The sequence below is a fragment of the Myiozetetes cayanensis genome, unplaced genomic scaffold (genome assembly GCF_022539395.1).
Source record: "Myiozetetes cayanensis isolate MyiCay16 unplaced genomic scaffold, myiCay2020 scf2-11, whole genome shotgun sequence".
In the NCBI taxonomy this organism is placed as follows: domain Eukaryota; kingdom Metazoa; phylum Chordata; class Aves; order Passeriformes; family Tyrannidae; genus Myiozetetes; species Myiozetetes cayanensis.
The window spans coordinates 58533993-58550735 of record NW_026087411.1 but is presented as its reverse complement, the minus strand read 5'-3'; the positions used below and the strand labels follow the sequence as shown (position 1 = coordinate 58550735).

Genomic DNA, 16743 nt, shown 5'->3' with positions numbered 1-16743 from the left:
ATGCCCTATGATTTGGAGCAGCGGGAGGCAGAGTAGCACATTCTGAGGTGCAGTCCATGAAAGTGACACCATGGATATGAGCTAAGGTAGAGTTTCACACGTCTTTTTTAGAGTTTATACATTGCTGTCTATTTTAACAATTTGCACTAAGAAATTTTTTTTTTAGTTTGTTCTTTCTGACCCCAATGTAGAGCATTTTACTCACTTATCCCTATTTAAGGAAAAGTCTATCAGTGTGAGTAAAAAGCACATGTGCTTGTGAGGGTAACAGAGCTCTGCAAAGAAGGGCTGAACCACATTTTTAAATAGAATCCTTATTCCAGCAAAAAAGAGAAAACTTCAAGCATACCATTAAAGAACTCTAATAACTAGATGCCTCTTTATTATACATGCATAAATAAACCAGTTAAAATAATACCCATAAAAACAATACAGTTCAGTTAAAAGACTTAAGGCACTTAATTGCCTTGAGGACTTTTCAGGTACACTGAACAGACGTTGGGAGAATGAACTGTTATACCATTCCTGTTCTCAGGAGACAACATGACTGTGTTAAACACTGCAGACTGGTTGCTGAGTTGCAGTACTCACTCCTCTGCAACAAGTATGAGAGACCCTGGTACAGTGCATGTGTGTGGTAGTGTGTGGTGGTGTGTCTCCCTGACTGCCGTGTGACATCTCTCTTGGTTTGCTCTGTTCTTTTGTTACGCACTTTGAACATTCTCATAGGGGTTTTTTTCCCCGCTCCTATTTTTCCTACCCCTTCTTAAACGCTTTTCTGACTGCCAGAAAACTGGTAGGAAGTTGCAATAAATAGTTATCTTACAATGCTTTGAAAGTAATTTGATGAGCAAGGAGAACTTAAACCACTTATAATTAGCTTAACTGTCTACATGCTCTGAGAGACTGGGATTGTCTCGTGGTGTTCAGCATTGCTGGGAATTGCCAGTAGTCATCATTAGTGGAAGTCAGACCGATGGAATTTGCACAGCATGCCCCTTTACTTTTCTTTTGTTTTTAAGTACAGCATTGCATGATTACCTGAGCACAAATCAAGACTGACATTATTGTTACTATTCTACCACAATTTTAATTATTGATCAAAGCTTATGTCTAGTGTGCTAATACGTGTAGCCTACAACTTTACAAACATTTGGCCAAATTTTCCAAGCTGTTGTTGTCATTTACGAGTTTACTGACATGTATTAGTAATTGTCATGAGTTGTAATGATTAATAATAATTCTGAATGTGACACTGTTGCAGGATTAATCATATGTGTAAATATGCATCACCATGTTTCTCAAAAAGTCATTACAAGGGTACTTAAGTTGTGCATGTTTGGACTAAAGTTAGGAAGATCTCAAAAACTTTCCTTTTAAAAAACCTCTCAGAATTAGCTTGCCTTTTGTAAAACACATCCACAGAAAATTTACCAAAAAAAAAATTTACTTGAGTACAAAAGATCATTTGCACTGGAATAACTCATTCCACGTGAATATTCCTGCTCAACTGCAAGAATTTAAGTTTAAGGAAGGACTGAGCTAACTTAATCTGTCACCTCAGTTAACTGTTCAGCATGTTCAGATAAATGTGGAAAGTAATAATTTACATACTAATATTTTAATCAGACTTGTTTACTATCACAGCTGTTGCACTTGCTTGTTCTGCTTCATGCACAGTAGTAGCACCTCTTGCCCCTAAAACACTCTGTTCATGTTCAGTTCTTAACATAGAGGGACTCTTTGGGCTAAAAAAGAGGTCATCAGAGTAGTAGTCATTTTGGTCTGCTAAGTCCTTTCTTCAAGTAAAGACCGTATATTGTAGAAGCTGTTGCCTGCTGAGAGCTGTATTCTGAGTTAGCCTTAGAATAATGAAGTTTGGACGAGATTCCTGGAGGTCAGTTGGGCCAAACACTGCTCAGAGCAGGGCCAACTTTGCTGTTAGATCGTGTTACTCAAGGCAGTGTCTAGTTGAGTGTTGAATGTCTCCAAGAAGAAAGGTGTTACAGCCTATCTAGGCACCTGTCCCATGGCTTGTTTATGCTTGTGGCAAAGAATTTTCCTCTTACATCGAACTGGATTTTTCCCTTAGTACAGCTTGTGTCTATTTCCACCTGTTGATTCCCAGGGCACCTTTTGAGATGAGTGTGCTTTGTTCTTTGTCATCTTTGAACCTTCCCAATAGCTGCAGGCAGCAATTAGCTCTCACCTCAGCCCCCTCTTCCTAGGACAGAAAAAGCCCAGCTTCTTCTGTCTCCTTGTACATCATATGCCCCTGCACCTGATGATGGTGGTAGCTCTACCCTATTGGCATGTTGTCATGGTTTTGGCCCAGCTGGCAACTATGCCCCACAGAGCCACTTGCTCTGTCCCAGCTGAAAACAGGACATATGCAGACTTCACTGTTAGGAGCACTCTTTCCAGTTAGAGATTGCTTTTAATTTTATTTTTACAGTTTCAATATGTAAAAAAAAAAAAAAACCAACAAAAAAACAAACACCCAAACTAAAAGTAAAACTAATCAATTTAAAAATAGAATAGTAAATGTAAAGTATTCATCCAAAATGCTGGTTCAAACTTGTAGTCTCTGCATTATGTCTGGGACAGTTAACATAGTAGTATCAGAACCATGCTTTATCTCATGTGGGAAACTGAGGGATGATTCTGTGTTTTTAATTGGTGTCAGCTTTAATTTTGATTTCAGCTTTAAATGTTCCTGGTTTTTTTGAACTGATGTTAGAATTAATTTTTTTTTCTAAGTTAGCTTTGTGGTTTTTTCTTTCTTAGTTTAATGACATACAACACAAAAAAAATAGGTAATAGTCTAAATCTCTAGCTACACTGAGGAAACACCTTGATGAATTCCTTAATGTCATAAAGTCTGAATGCAACAAAGTAGAACTCTTTAAAATCAAGCACATATAAAAGTACTTTCTACATGTGTTTTTCAGCAAAACACAGTACCAATATAATTTTTTTTTCTCAAGTACAGGAGAGAGTTGATTTTTTTTCATTATTTACTGCTTGACATGGATAGAAAATAAATGGTGCCTCTTGGTGCTGATGGAAGTGCACTGCAGCTGGCATTAACCAGAACTAGACACAATTCTAAAGTAAACATTTAAATTCATTACTGAAGTTTTTGTTAAATATAACAGTTAAGCACATACTGTCTTTCTAGATGCAGTACCCAACATAGGTTTGTAGCTTGGTATGGGCAATAGTGCAATACCATCTTGAATAGAAAGAGATAAAGGTACTAAAAAGTACTTTTGTTCATGTAGGTAGGTGTCCACACTTTGCAGAAGTACATGGAGGCATCCGTATGTAGTAATCAGAAAATAAATTTAATTACTGTTCATGCTTCAGGCAACCATACATGTTCCATATGACTGAGAGGTTCAATGGAGGCAATCATTTTGTGACAAATGACACTTAAGCTTTTTCTTGATTTGTGTTTAATTGATCTGATGAAAATAAAATCACATCTTTTTCGTATAAATATAGAAACGGGAATGATTGATTACTCTTATGAATGACTTTGTTCATTTTGGGTAATTTTTGTCACAGTTTTTTTTTTTTTTAATGAGAATATAATAGCTAGCAGAATGAGAAGGAGTGCACAACAGCTTGAAAAAATGTGGCTATAATTCTTCCCTGATGATGCCATATTGAGTTAATATCCTGCTGCTGCAGGGAGACTATATGGGTGTGGTAGTTTTACTAAAGAGAAAGAGTAATGAAAAGAAGTTTAGGTTCAAAAGACAAACATTCAAGTATTTTTTAAAGATACAGCTTAAGCAAGAAGATGCTACTTAGTATGATTGGCACTAGGGCACAGGCAATGCGGCAGGGCACTCTCCCTGTCACACAGACAACTATATCCCAATTCCTCTACTTGATCTAAACAGGTGACCCTTTGAATTCAGTGTAGGTCAGCTGTACAGTTGTAGACATCAGTAGCATCCTGTATGACTTACTGAAGTAAGATCCATTAAGCAGTGTGATTTCGTAGAAGAGGTAACTCACATGGGGCTCATCACAGCAGCTGTATTGGTAGCTGTGCAGTTCGTATTGAACAGCTCACTGTGCTCACAGACTCAGGGGATAGCAGAATGGATCTGCGGGTTCTGGACTTTCTTCCCATGAGAAAACAAAATCCTTTATTTAGCTTATCCACTACCTTCTCCTCTACAAACTGTAAGAGAAATGGTGAACTTGAGGGCGGCTCAGGCTGTTCTTAGACTGAATGAACCTCTGGAAGCCCCCCTCTGTCTCAACTAAACATGAAGGGAGATTAGCAGGCACCTTTTATATGCCTATGTTAGGTGACTTGAATCTGAGCCATACTTTTTAAATATTTCTGCCAGCTCAGAACATGAAATTCTCCCCTTTCCCATACTGCTGCCAGTGAAGTCAAACGTGGATGCATTGATGTTGACAGATGAGAGCTTTGGTTAGCTTAGCTGATGCCCTTCAGAGGCATCAGGTAACTAGCTGGCAGAAAACGCCTTTCCTTGGCATGTGTTAGACCTGCTGAGGGGGCTCTGCCAGCCCAGCTGTCACAGCGAAGGCTTCTTCACAAATCCCAGGCTGTGTCCTCGGAATTTCAATACCTGGCATACAACTGTGGTAGTGGCCTGTGCAGGTCCTCGTTGCCACTTCTCTTTGTGCCCCAGGGCACCTACCAGTCCTGTGATACCTATAAGCATGTTGCTGATATATATGTGATGAATGTTCATGCCCAACCCTAATTGACCTTCACAAAGAAATTATGGTAACACGTTGAGGGTTTCTGTATTTGTCAGTCAGACAACTATTAAAAGCTGCAGTGTATTCTGTACTGCTGTTTCTTACCGTATCTATTAGAAAGGTGGTTCCCAAACTCCATTACAAAAGTCCATGTCAAATGCTCTGTCCAGGTAACATGCTAACTATAAAATCTGTATTGCCTCTGTGATGCTTTCAGTTATAGCCTCGTTGTTAAGACTGTATGATGATCTGTAAGAAGTAATTTGAGTTCAGAGTGGACCCAAATGTTTGGTAACCTCTGAATTAGAAGCTGACTTTTGTGTCCTACTCTAGTTCTTTGGCTTTTTTTCCTGTCAAACTTCTCTCTTCATTTATGGAAAATTGCTTGCTGGTAACCTAGCTCAAAAAGGCCCCCACAGACCCTGTAAAAGTGGAAGGGGAAAGGCAGCATGCTGGCACTGTGAAAATAATTTGCTTCTATATGAGCATGAAACCATATTATAATTGTTTTACTTGTCAGGCAAAACTATTTTTGTTATGTGCTACATCCCTTCACAACTAATGTTTCCTTCCTCTCTGCTACTCTTAGGGAATTGTTAGAATCAAGTAAATGCAGGTTGAAATCTCCCCAGAAGATACTCCAACTGCTGAAACCAATAGCTAGACAAATGCACAGATAAAAAGCTACGTAGATGCATGTCCATTCCAGGCAGAGCTAGTGTAGATTGTCTCAATACAGTGACGGAGCAAAGGCTGAAGCTGTTACACGCATGCTTGTTCTAGCTGGACTGCCACTAGTGTGACTGGCATGAGGACTCCAGTACAAATTGAGAAGTAAAATCTCATGTCTACTTATTCTTCTATGTAGTGTCTCTTCTTGCAGTCAAAACAGAACCCATGAACAACAGTGAAACAACAACAACAACTGGAGATGGATCGCTTGACACTTTTACTGGGTCAGGTAAAGCCATAATAAGATCACGTTTTGTTAGATGCACATTATTGTAGCATTTAATAATATTCACTAATGAACATTCCGTTGCATGGAAGCAATTTTTAAAAAGCTACAATAAAGTAACATCTCAATACCTAATAATAATAAAAATAATAATATCTTTTTCATTTTTGTAAGTGCAACTCCGCAATTTACGTGAAGTGGGATCTTAAAGAAGCCTTCATGATTCCTAAGATGATTGTTGTATGCAAAAATCTTATTGTAATACTGTTATTATAGTACTGTATATTTTTTCTCAGGGTGAGTCGTATATGATCTCAGGAAGAAAAGTGGATTGTATTAGTAACAGCCACGCAAATTTGTAAAATTTAAAATCTTAAGGGTTGTATCTCAGTGCTAATGGTTTTACTCCTATAAGCAGTGTGTTAGTTTAAATGCTGACCAGGTTGCCATAAGTTACTTTTTTTCCATTGCAGTGAGCTACTTTCTTTCCATGAAAATAAAGTTTATATTTTAATTTAAATAATCATAAGTTTCAATTACTTCTTAAAAAAATCAAACAAACAGCAGTTTTTAAGTAGATCACTATAAATTATTTAAATGTGATGAACTGTGGAAAAGTACAGATAATCTGCCTTCTAATCATTAAGTTGAATCCAGCTAATAATAATATTAACAAGGAGAGGAGGGAGAGTAAATTTTACATCTGAAAATACCAGTTCAGTAATGGCTTGACTGAAATGTCACCGAAGCCAGAAATCGCAACTCACACTGATGCTTTTATTACTTTGGTAGACTTAGGTAGTCAAACCATATATAAAATATTTTGGAAATCACAATGTTTCTGTGTAATTAAATTTGTTTTAAAATAAGTGTATGTTTCTGGAATTTCTTGTAAGCATACTCCAAAGTTGATTATTCAGAAAAATATTTATGACAAATTTAATGCCTGAGGAAAAGGTTGCTTGTGAGATTTAAAGCAAGCATATACTATTTCTGATTAGAAAAAATGAAAACATTGTCTCCATTATAATTATACTGAAAGGAACTACATCAACCACAGCAAGTTCCATGAAATATTAAATAATATTGGCTAAAATCTAGCTTTTCTTGTTCACTCTGTTGTTACTCAATGCTAGTATTTTATTAGTAATGATTAGAGATTATAAAATGTCCAACCACATATATGATTTTGTCATTGTAAGTGGAATTTTATCAGCTTCTGCCATGTGTTTAAGGCAGCTGAGTTATATTCCATGTGTAAAACATGACTAAGGCAACATTGGGGTGCTGAAAATTGCAGCCTCCAGTTCAGGTTAGATAGTTAAGTAACAACCTGATTTCCCCAGGTGCCACTCACCCATCAGCTTCCACTGGCTTCAAAAGAAGTGCTGAGATCTTTACACTTTGGATATTTGGAAAGTTGGTGCCTCCCCCCGCCAAAAAAAAAAAAAGGCAGGAATTTGAGCCTTGCACAGTTCTTTTTTGCCTGGTGACCACCTGCATACTCAAAAGAAATATGAACCTGATTCTCAATTTAGTCCACAAGCTCAAGCATTAAATGAGTACAGTCATTCACAGTGGGAAATCGATAGTCTGCCTGTCTGGGTGACGTGCAGTCTTCATCATCAGAGCGAGACGCAGATCTGCCTTGATAATGCACTGAGCCTTTCATAAAGTTTGAATACCTTACTTTCACGCTTGCCTTTTACTGGTACTTGCAATTTGAACAATTTGATTGACTCTAGGTTTGTGGGAGAAGTGCTAAAGAACAACAAAAACTCAACAAAACCAGTATTTTTCTTGATTTTTTAACCTAACTGGTTATTTGAGAAGTTTAGTGGGTTGCCAAAGACAGTAAACACTGACAAGTAGGCAGATGCATTTCAGATTAGCCAGCTGCAACTGAAAAAATGCATAACAAACCCCAACACTGAACAGTTTGTTTTTCATTATAATCAGGTACATAGGTGTGTTATTCCCCACTGTGACACAGTGATAATGCCGGTACTTTCCTGCAGCTCTCAGAGGACCTATGTGTTCGTTTCATGAGGATACCCAGACACATAGGCCACTGTTACCTATATCTTGTACAAGCTTAGGTCAGAAGCACTCAAGTGTTCTTCGTTGAATAGGGAAGGATTTAGGTGTATTCGTAAATATTTTATGACATGAGACATGGGTGAAAAGAGAACTCCTGGTGCTGAGAGTCTGCCATGCAGAAATCCTCTCTTTCAAATACTCTACCCATTAAAATTGATTTTCATGCTCCAAGGGCAGTCAAAACATGTGACTTGTCCTGGAACTGAGCAGAAGGCTGAACAAGCCCTGTGGGATGTAAAATAGTCAGCTGTGTCCCTAATGACCAGCTGTAACACAGAAAGTGATGGTCAAACAGACTGTTTGAGGTATAGGGTGGGAGAGACAGATTAGACTCCACAGAAAACTGTGATTCTCTGAACTGTTGATTGAAAAGTTAGAAAGATAAAGTATGTAGATCTCTTGAATTTAGAGTGACAGTTGCCCTAGTGGCCTTGAGCAGGCCATGGGGACTGGGAAGCTCCTGCTCAGGACTATAGTTCACGTGTTGCAGCTCACACTCAGGGCTGCAGTTCCCCTGTCCTGCAGAGCTGCTGCTGGGAGAACCCATTCTAACCCTCTTAGCATGGGTTAGCCAGGTGAGGAGTCACACTGTGCATCCTCCTTCCTCCTCCTTTTTCTTCAAAGAACACTTGGTAATTAAGCGTACTCGGTTTGAAGCTTTGTGGTTCTTCAGCAGACTCCCACCAGGGTGGCATTCACAGGGTTTGGGGAGGTGCACAGCCTTGAACTGAGATTTTCATACACTGTGAATTTGTTACAGCTGCTGTGCTGTGAGTGCATGCATTCTTGGTATATATTGCTTACGATAGTGGATTAGTTTAAGAACTGTCATTGTAATGAAGTGGAGAGAAAGATACTTGTTGATCTCATTATCCTTTTTACTTGGGATTTATTACACAAAAAAAAAAAAGGATATAGAAAACAGTTCCTGAAGGCTATAAAGGTGAAGATAGGAAATGTTACTGCTGTTTAACCTACATTTGGTTGACTTGTGCATAGAGATTGTGATGTTACTTAAATGAGGTCCTTTTAACCTAACTTTTTTACACAGAATTTTCCAGATGTGTAATGAAAAAATACAAAACTCCAACCTGTATTAATATACTGAACCCAAGACATACTGTTAAAACAGTTAATGGTCATTTAAATCCTCCACAGCCACCTTGGCCAGTTGATCTGAGAGAGTAACTGGTAAGAGCTGGCTGTCAACCTTCTTATCCCCTCTGTGAAACAATGCTGCTGGGGATTGGAATATGCCCTCGGTGCTGTAGGGGAACTGGAGAGGTCAAGGGTCTTATACCTGCCCTGAAAAACATTCCTCTGGTAAATTCAAATAGTAAAAGCTTAGGAATATTTGACTTTTTCAGAGAAGAAACAATTTTGGTGGGGTTTTTTGTTTGTTTGTTTGTTTTTTAATATAAGCAACACAAAACAGCATTTAGCCCCATTCATTTAAATGGCTGTATACAGTGGCACAGTTACAAAACCCACAGCAACCAGCCTCCACCATCTCCTCCATTTCCAGCAGTCCTCAGAAGTAGGGTTAGAAGGCTATCCAGCAGCCAGAGTTGTTTAATTTTGGTAAACCTTAGAATTACCAGTTTGATCTATGAGATACAGATGAAGTCCACAGACTCCACTCAGTCATAACGTTCTCTTATGGTAGGCCTGACATCCTGTGTTTCTCAAACATCTTATAGTGTAAAATGTAGTACACAAATTGCTGGGACAAACTACAGAGGAAGAGTGAAAAAACCAGATTTTTTTAGTCTTGCCTCTTTTTCTTCCTTACAAGTGGTAGTATCATCAGGGAAAATAGGAAAAAAAGAAAAAATAAGGAAATTTAAAACCAGACATATTCCAAAAGTATTTTATTTTCTTCTCTGAATTTATAAAATAAGGCATATTCAGAAAGAAAAAAAAGCAGGCAGGACAGTTTTGTTTTTTTTTTTTTTTTAAATTAGGTTTTGATAGCTCAAGTGATCTAAATAAATAGTAATTAATTTCTTTTGTAGTTTACATAGGGTGTGGTGGCACGGTAAATGTGCTTTAATGAAACTGATTATTCAAGTAAACTCTTACACAGCAAATGATCAGACAAAAAGTGGAACAGTACAGGCAGAAGTGATCCAATAAGCCAGTAATGGATCACAAAAGTTCCTTGCCCTGAGAATCACCAAGGTCACTCTGTTAGCTATTGTTTGTCTTTAGAAAGGTCACAGAGATACAAAAGGGAAGAGTGATTACTCTTTGAGCATTAACTAAACAAGAGCATCCTTTAGAGTTCTATGGACTGATTATGTTGATAGATACAGCTATAGCTTTGTCTAACTCTGGGAATAGTTGCCTGCACATGTAGCAGATCGTTCTGTGGGTTGAGCTTAAGCTATAGAAAGGCATTCTCAGAAAAAAAAAAAAAATACCCCCACAAAATAAAATTCAGCAGATTTCCATCATGGGCAGACCCTCAATATCTTTTCAGCCAGTAACTCTTTTCTGAAATCTGATGGCACACATTTTTAAAGTTATTATCCAGTTCTTCTTCACTTTCAAGCCAAACACAACTGCACATTTTAAAAAGAAGTTAATTGTTTTTCCTTCTACTGTATTTTCCTTTTAAGTCCTATACATTCTAAATGCATTTAAACTAGCTTTAAAAATATCAAGCTCTGCAAATGTTCAAAGCAATAGATCTGAAAGACGTTAATTAGGCCTGGATGTAGAAATATATCATGTTTCATAAAATAGTTAGGAACCTAAACCTATTTGTCACTTATATAATTCTGAATGTTCATTTCTACTACCATTACGAATAACTCAGGAAGAGGGTACACTTTGAAGTACAACTATGATTGATTAGACTAAAGAAATTCCAGTGCTTCGTTGTGTACTACTTTAATCTTTTGAAAAGTGAATGAACAGCAGATGGCCTAATAAAGACACTCTGTATGTTTGCCCAGTATGGATTTGCTCTGAAGGGATTGGTTCGACACTTTAGAGTACGTGTATTTGGAATACATCTGTCTTAGTCAAGACAGATGGCTAAGGGAAAGAGAAACTTCCAAACACTTGGAATTAATCCAGTGTGAGCATCGCCTCTGAATGAAATTTTAATTGGTTATGACTATTGTTCTGTTAGCTTTCTTGGAAGAATGCAGCTGTGAATAGTATAGACATGCACGGTTTGGATGGCTATCTAACAGGACTGTTTATCCATACGTCGAAGAAAAAATATTGTTGTTAGTGGATGCATTCTAATCTGCCTGTGGATAAAGAATGCTATTTGCTTTCTGGTGATCAGTCCAGTGTCATCCATCACTTAAGCTGACAAAAATTAGCCACAACCGTGTAAAGTCTGCTTTTCCATCCAGTATTAAAATTGAACTTGTTAATGTGAGCCAAATCACAAGATTCTTTTTAATTATCCCTTTTAATGCAACTTGCAAATTTGAAGGATCTACGGTGTGTGGGTCACAGCTGATGTAGGAAATATATGCCTCTGCAGTATACTCAGAAATGTGTCAGTCAAGCTGAAAAAGCACAACTCACCCATGCTAGCTAGAGGGTTCCACACAGCAGTGAATGATTTACAGTTTTTTAATTTTTTTTATTAAGATGTTGGAGTTCAAGGGACATCTGCTTCCTTAGAAAACTGTCCATTTCAATAAGCTTCTCTGTTAATGTTGCTGCATTAGTGTTCACACTGTTTGGCTGTATCGGTCTCATGGTGTTTCTAACTGCTGTACTCTTGTTTTCTGTTTTGCAGTAATAACAAGTAGTGGCTACAGTCCAAGATCGGCACACCAGTACTCTCCACAGATATATCCCTCCAAGTTAGTGTCTGCACCTCTTCTAGCCTTTTATAGGGAATTGACCTTGGCTGTAGGCAGTTCTGTGGTGTGTTGCAAACAAGTGTTCATCAGCAGAAGAAAAAGAGAAAAAGGAAAATTCTTAAGCCACAGTACTGGTTCCCTCTCCAACTTTTTTTTCCTCATGTCTCTGCAGAGTAAGATCCTGCTGTGTGCAGTATTGCTGCACAAGAAATACCCTTGAATATCTGCACACAACAGAAGGAAAAAATCAGACTATTGCGTTCTCGGACATCAGCATATTAACAGTGCTGGCAATATATACAGAAATATTTTGGAGAAGTCAGTTTATATATAGAAATCATAATTGCATGCGCAAGTTGCATTCTGGGGGTAGCCCTGTCCCTGACCCTCCTAGGGCCAGGGTTACCAAACACTCCCAAACTTGACAATCATGAACCACCCTTTTCTCATTCCTCTCCAATATCGTAACATTTAATAATCAAATCAAATAAATTAAATAATTTGGATTAGCTTTTAATCTCATTATTTTTAAGCCAACATGTGATAGGAATAGAAAATTCCTTTTTTTTGTGTGTGTGTGTGTTGAGGAAAACAGGATCTTGGACAATCATGTGAATCCAGGAGTGGGAATATTAGCAAAAAACACAGAAGATGTTCACAGAAGATGAAACTACTGCAGTTGGCAGTCTTATTAGTTTGCTTGTCCTAGAATCAGTTTTGTGCACAGGGGTACTTGATTGCAGTATGCCATCTATTTTTTTCCACATATTTGATACAGGACACAGCTACCTGTGTGACTTGGATACAGAGAAAACATTGACATTTTAGCTGATTAGGTTTTTTCAAGTTTTGGGGGTTTTTTTCCTAAATTTGTATTAGTATGATGGTAGCCAATATTTATTAATACAGAAAGTAGGTGCCTGAACTAAGAACCCTCATTCGACTTAAAACAGGTTTTGGCAAACTATATTAGATACTTTTGGCCACATACATTACAAGGTTTAATAGAATTTTTTAATCTACTGTTACAATTTTTTGGCATATAAATTAATGAGCAATCCTTTTCTGATAGTAAAAGCTGCCAACTGTACTGAACTAATTAGAAAGAAAAAAAAAAATTTTAAAAATTAGAATCTGAAATTCAGTCATGGCTTTTAATGGCCAGGTTTCAGTTAGCGTAATTCTGCAGAGTGTGTTTATTCAACTCTTGGTCCATAAAGTCTTATTTGACTTACAAAACATTCCAAGAAAAATGTTTCTCTGTATATTTTTGCAACTCTAGAGGGCAAAAATTTTAAACTTGGTTTTATTCAATCTCTCTATAAAACCCCAGTATTCATAAATAAAGACCATTTATATTTCCATTCTATTTCTCTAGCCCATATTTTCCAAACAAAGCCCATCTGGTTACCAAAGTATTGCTGTCAATATTTTTGTGCCCCTCTTAATGTGTATGATCCATCTCCCATTGAAGCCAGAGGCTAGATGTCTGTTGAAGCAGAACCTACAAAGACGACATAATGTACTAGCTTCAACATTCACCTCTGTATTTTCTTCATTCTTGTGGTCCAAATTTCCCTCCACTGGATTAAAAAAGCATGGGGGCTTTTCTAATTTATCTTGGCTGAAAGGGGGTAAAATCCATATAAAGCTGTTCAGCAGTGTCACAGCCCACTTTGAAGTGGACAAAGTAGCTTAAGAATCAAAGTGTGGTGATGGGATGGCACAGAATATTCACTGTGCCTTGGGGAATGTGAGACAGAGTGTTTTTCAGCTTATTTCAGTAGGGGATGGAACAAATCCCAGAAGAGGAGCAGTTGGCAGAATAATGAACTGCCTTTGGATGTCTTTAAACCTTTTGCTTTACTTTATTGCTTGAATCAACATACAAAGTATTTGTTGCCACAGTAATGCTATTTTTCCTGATATTTAGGCCCTATCCACACATTCTTTCTACACCAGCAGCTCAAACAATGTCTGCCTATGCCGGACAAACCCAGTATTCAGGAATGCAGCAACCAGCGGTCTATACAGCCTACTCACAGACAGGACAGCCCTACAGCTTACCCACTTACGGTATTTGGCCTCTTATTCCTTCACTTTACGTAAAATAAAAATCATTGCCAGCATGAGTGTTTTTTGCTTTCTGTTTTATTTTTCCCGACTGTAAGAAAATATTTTAAAGAATCAGTTCAAAATTAATTTCTTATACAGATTTGGGTGTAATGTTGCCAGGCATCAAGACAGAAAGTGGGCTCTCGCAGACCCAATCACCACTGCAGAGCGGGTGCCTCAGTTACAGCCCGGGGTTTTCTACCCCACAGCCAGGCCAAACACCCTACTCTTATCAGATGCCAGGTGAGTAGCCAACTCTAAAATTTAAAGCTAAGTATTTATTTCCATTACTAATATGCATATATGTGTGTTCATTTTGATAAGTTAGGTTGGACCTGGTCATGCAGTGCGGTCCCTATTTGCACCTTTTTTGTTTTGTTTTTTTTTTTTTGGTGAGGCAAAATTACATGACAGGACTGGAAGCATGTTATATTTATTAATATAAACAAGTCTCTTTGCCTTATTTCCATGTTTCTGAGTATGACATAATTTGATACTTGTATTAACATAATTTTTTTAAATTTCTCTTTAATTCATATTTATTCTTTCATTTACTATAAATTTAGTTATTTACTTATACCCTTTAATCATTAACAACCTGTTCTATTTGGATAATTTTTAAGCTTCTTGTACAGTTAATCTTTTGAATATACAATTTACAAATACAAATTACTGTATGAACATCTGATTTATGTTGAAAACAAGGACATGTCTCATTACAGATTGATTAAAAACACACAAATCATTAAATAGTCTTTGAAAATATTTTGTTTTGTGAATGTAACACTAAGGGGTTAGAAATCAAGGCAAAAGAGAAAAAAGTATTTTAGGAGAGGTGACACACTGCAATAAATTGAAAAATGCTTTCTAGATCAGTGGAATGGCTTATTGCTAATATCTTCCTTTCACAGTGTGAAGAGAAATGTATACCTGTATGTGTTTCATTATAATATTATTTTATCAGTAAAAAAAAGTTGTTTTTTCTTCTGATTCTTTTACATCTTAAAATGGAGCATTCTATTTAGAATTTTATTTTGATTCACAAGCAACTTCTCACAGTTAGTTGTATTTTTTTAATTTTAGGTTCTAGTTTTACACCGTCATCCACTATTTACTCAAACAATTCTGTTTCGAATTCCACAAACTTCAGTAGTTCACAACAGGTATGAATTTTTATTTGCCAATTATGAGAGGATTTATATCACTCCAGTTATAGCATGTTACATTAATTTAGTTCTGTAATGTTGAATGACATTCACTGTGGTTCAGTGCTGTTTTCTGAGGAAAGTGACCAAAATCCCATTGGAAGCCTAGTTACATCTTGTGGCACTTAAATGTTTCAGCAGTCTCACTGTAGTCTTTTACCAAATATCCTTAAATTAAAAGACATTAAATATTCTTAAATTTAAAAAACTGCTAACCAAGCCTTCAAAATGCTTGCAAAAGTCATATGATTGTACATTTAGAAATACTTAACGGAAAAAAATCATTCATTACTGTACTTAATTAAGTGCTCTGCTGCATTTGCTGTTTTAGGATTATCCATCATACACAGCTTTTGGCCAAAATCAATATGCACAGTATTACTCAGCATCAACATATGGTGCATATATGACCTCAAACAACACGGCTGATGGCACTTCTTCATCATCATCAACCTACCAGTTACAGGACTCTCTCCCTGGGTTGACTAGTCAACCAGGTACAGATCTACATTCAGGTGAAAACAATTTTTGTATTTTATTCTCTACTTGTATAAAGACAAGATTTCCACATCCATCTTGCATTGCTTGAATGCCTTGTTTGAATATTGACGTTTTAAGTTCATGCCTTTCAGAAAGCTTCACAATGTAAACCAGCCAAAATAAGCTTTTTTACTGTATAGTTAGGAAACCTGTCATGTTTGTTTGCTAGTTAAATTAAGTGTTTTCAGGCTGAGATGGTTGTCACTATTACTGACAGTGGGACATTCCTGTTTCCGCCTACACAGTCTAAAGTATTGACGTAAAGAATTTAAAACAAGATACCATTGTTCATTTAACTATGTCCCAGCCATGCTTGCAAGAGTATGGCTGGGCTTTATTCAAATGTGTACGAGCCATCCATGCTTGCTAATTCACTAATTTAGGTAACAAAGAATAGAGAAATAGGTTAATAGCAGAAGTCTCTTAAAAAAAAAATCGTATTGAACTAGTCGAATTTGCAAAAAGAGCATTCTCAGGAGACCCGAGGAGGCTCCCTTTGCCTGCCCAGCCCTGCCCTCTTGTGCACAGCAACCACATCACAGCCACAGCACAGTAGCCTGTTACTTGTATTCCTAGGACACCCCCCGTGGTAATGACAGTTCTTCATTTTTCCTCAGCGCTCAGAGCAATGTCTTCCAGGGCTGCTTCTCTTCACTGGCTTCACTCAGGCAGCATGGGTAGTGTCTCCCTTACCCACAAACTGTGAGCATTTCTAAAAAGACTAACAAACTGACTTTTGGATTAGGCTCTGCATAGGGGAGGAATTTGTGCTTTATCAACTTGCTGCACAAATCTTCCTAACAACTGCACCATCTTACTGAAAAGTACAGTAGAAGGACTGATGTATTATAATAAATGTGTACAAAGGAAAGGGAACACTGTGTAGAAAAGTATAAGCAAGGCCTCATACTTAATATAAGCTGCTTAAATTTACTAAAAATGTTGGAACTTTAATTATGTGAGTTGAAATTTTTTCTACCCAGATGTTTTCCTCGGGTTAATTTTTATATCCAACTGTATGTGCATGTGTGTTTGTGTTTGGGGTGTGGTGTGGTATGGTAGGGATATGGATATGGATATGGATATGGATATGGATATGGATATGGCATGGAATAGCTATGGGGAGATACACATTCCCTTGATTTTTGATGAAAAGTGTAATATATTATTTGGTAGTCTCAGAATGCAAATTTAGGAAAAAAAAGGTAAGAAATAATGCAAAATCAAGTGAAATTTCAAC

At 37.2% G+C, this 16743-nt stretch overlaps 1 protein-coding gene across 3 annotated transcripts in view; it reads left to right on the top strand.

The window, feature by feature from the left end:
• Positions 1 to 16743, top strand: part of EYA4 (EYA transcriptional coactivator and phosphatase 4) — a 149200-nt gene that overhangs the window by 102500 nt on the left and 29957 nt on the right. For 2 of the 3 annotated variants that reach the window (XM_050316284.1, XM_050316285.1), the window contains exons 5-10: positions 5621 to 5713; positions 11577 to 11643; positions 13577 to 13719; positions 13858 to 14001; positions 14842 to 14921; positions 15295 to 15478. In XM_050316284.1, coding sequence (XP_050172241.1) covers positions 5621 to 5713; positions 11577 to 11643; positions 13577 to 13719; positions 13858 to 14001; positions 14842 to 14921; positions 15295 to 15478 — 711 coding nt within the window. Of the gene's footprint in view, positions 1 to 535; positions 605 to 5620; positions 5714 to 11576; positions 11644 to 13576; positions 13720 to 13857; positions 14002 to 14841; positions 14922 to 15294; positions 15479 to 16743 lie in introns of all 3 variants that reach the window. The other variant, XM_050316286.1, reaches the window with a different exon arrangement.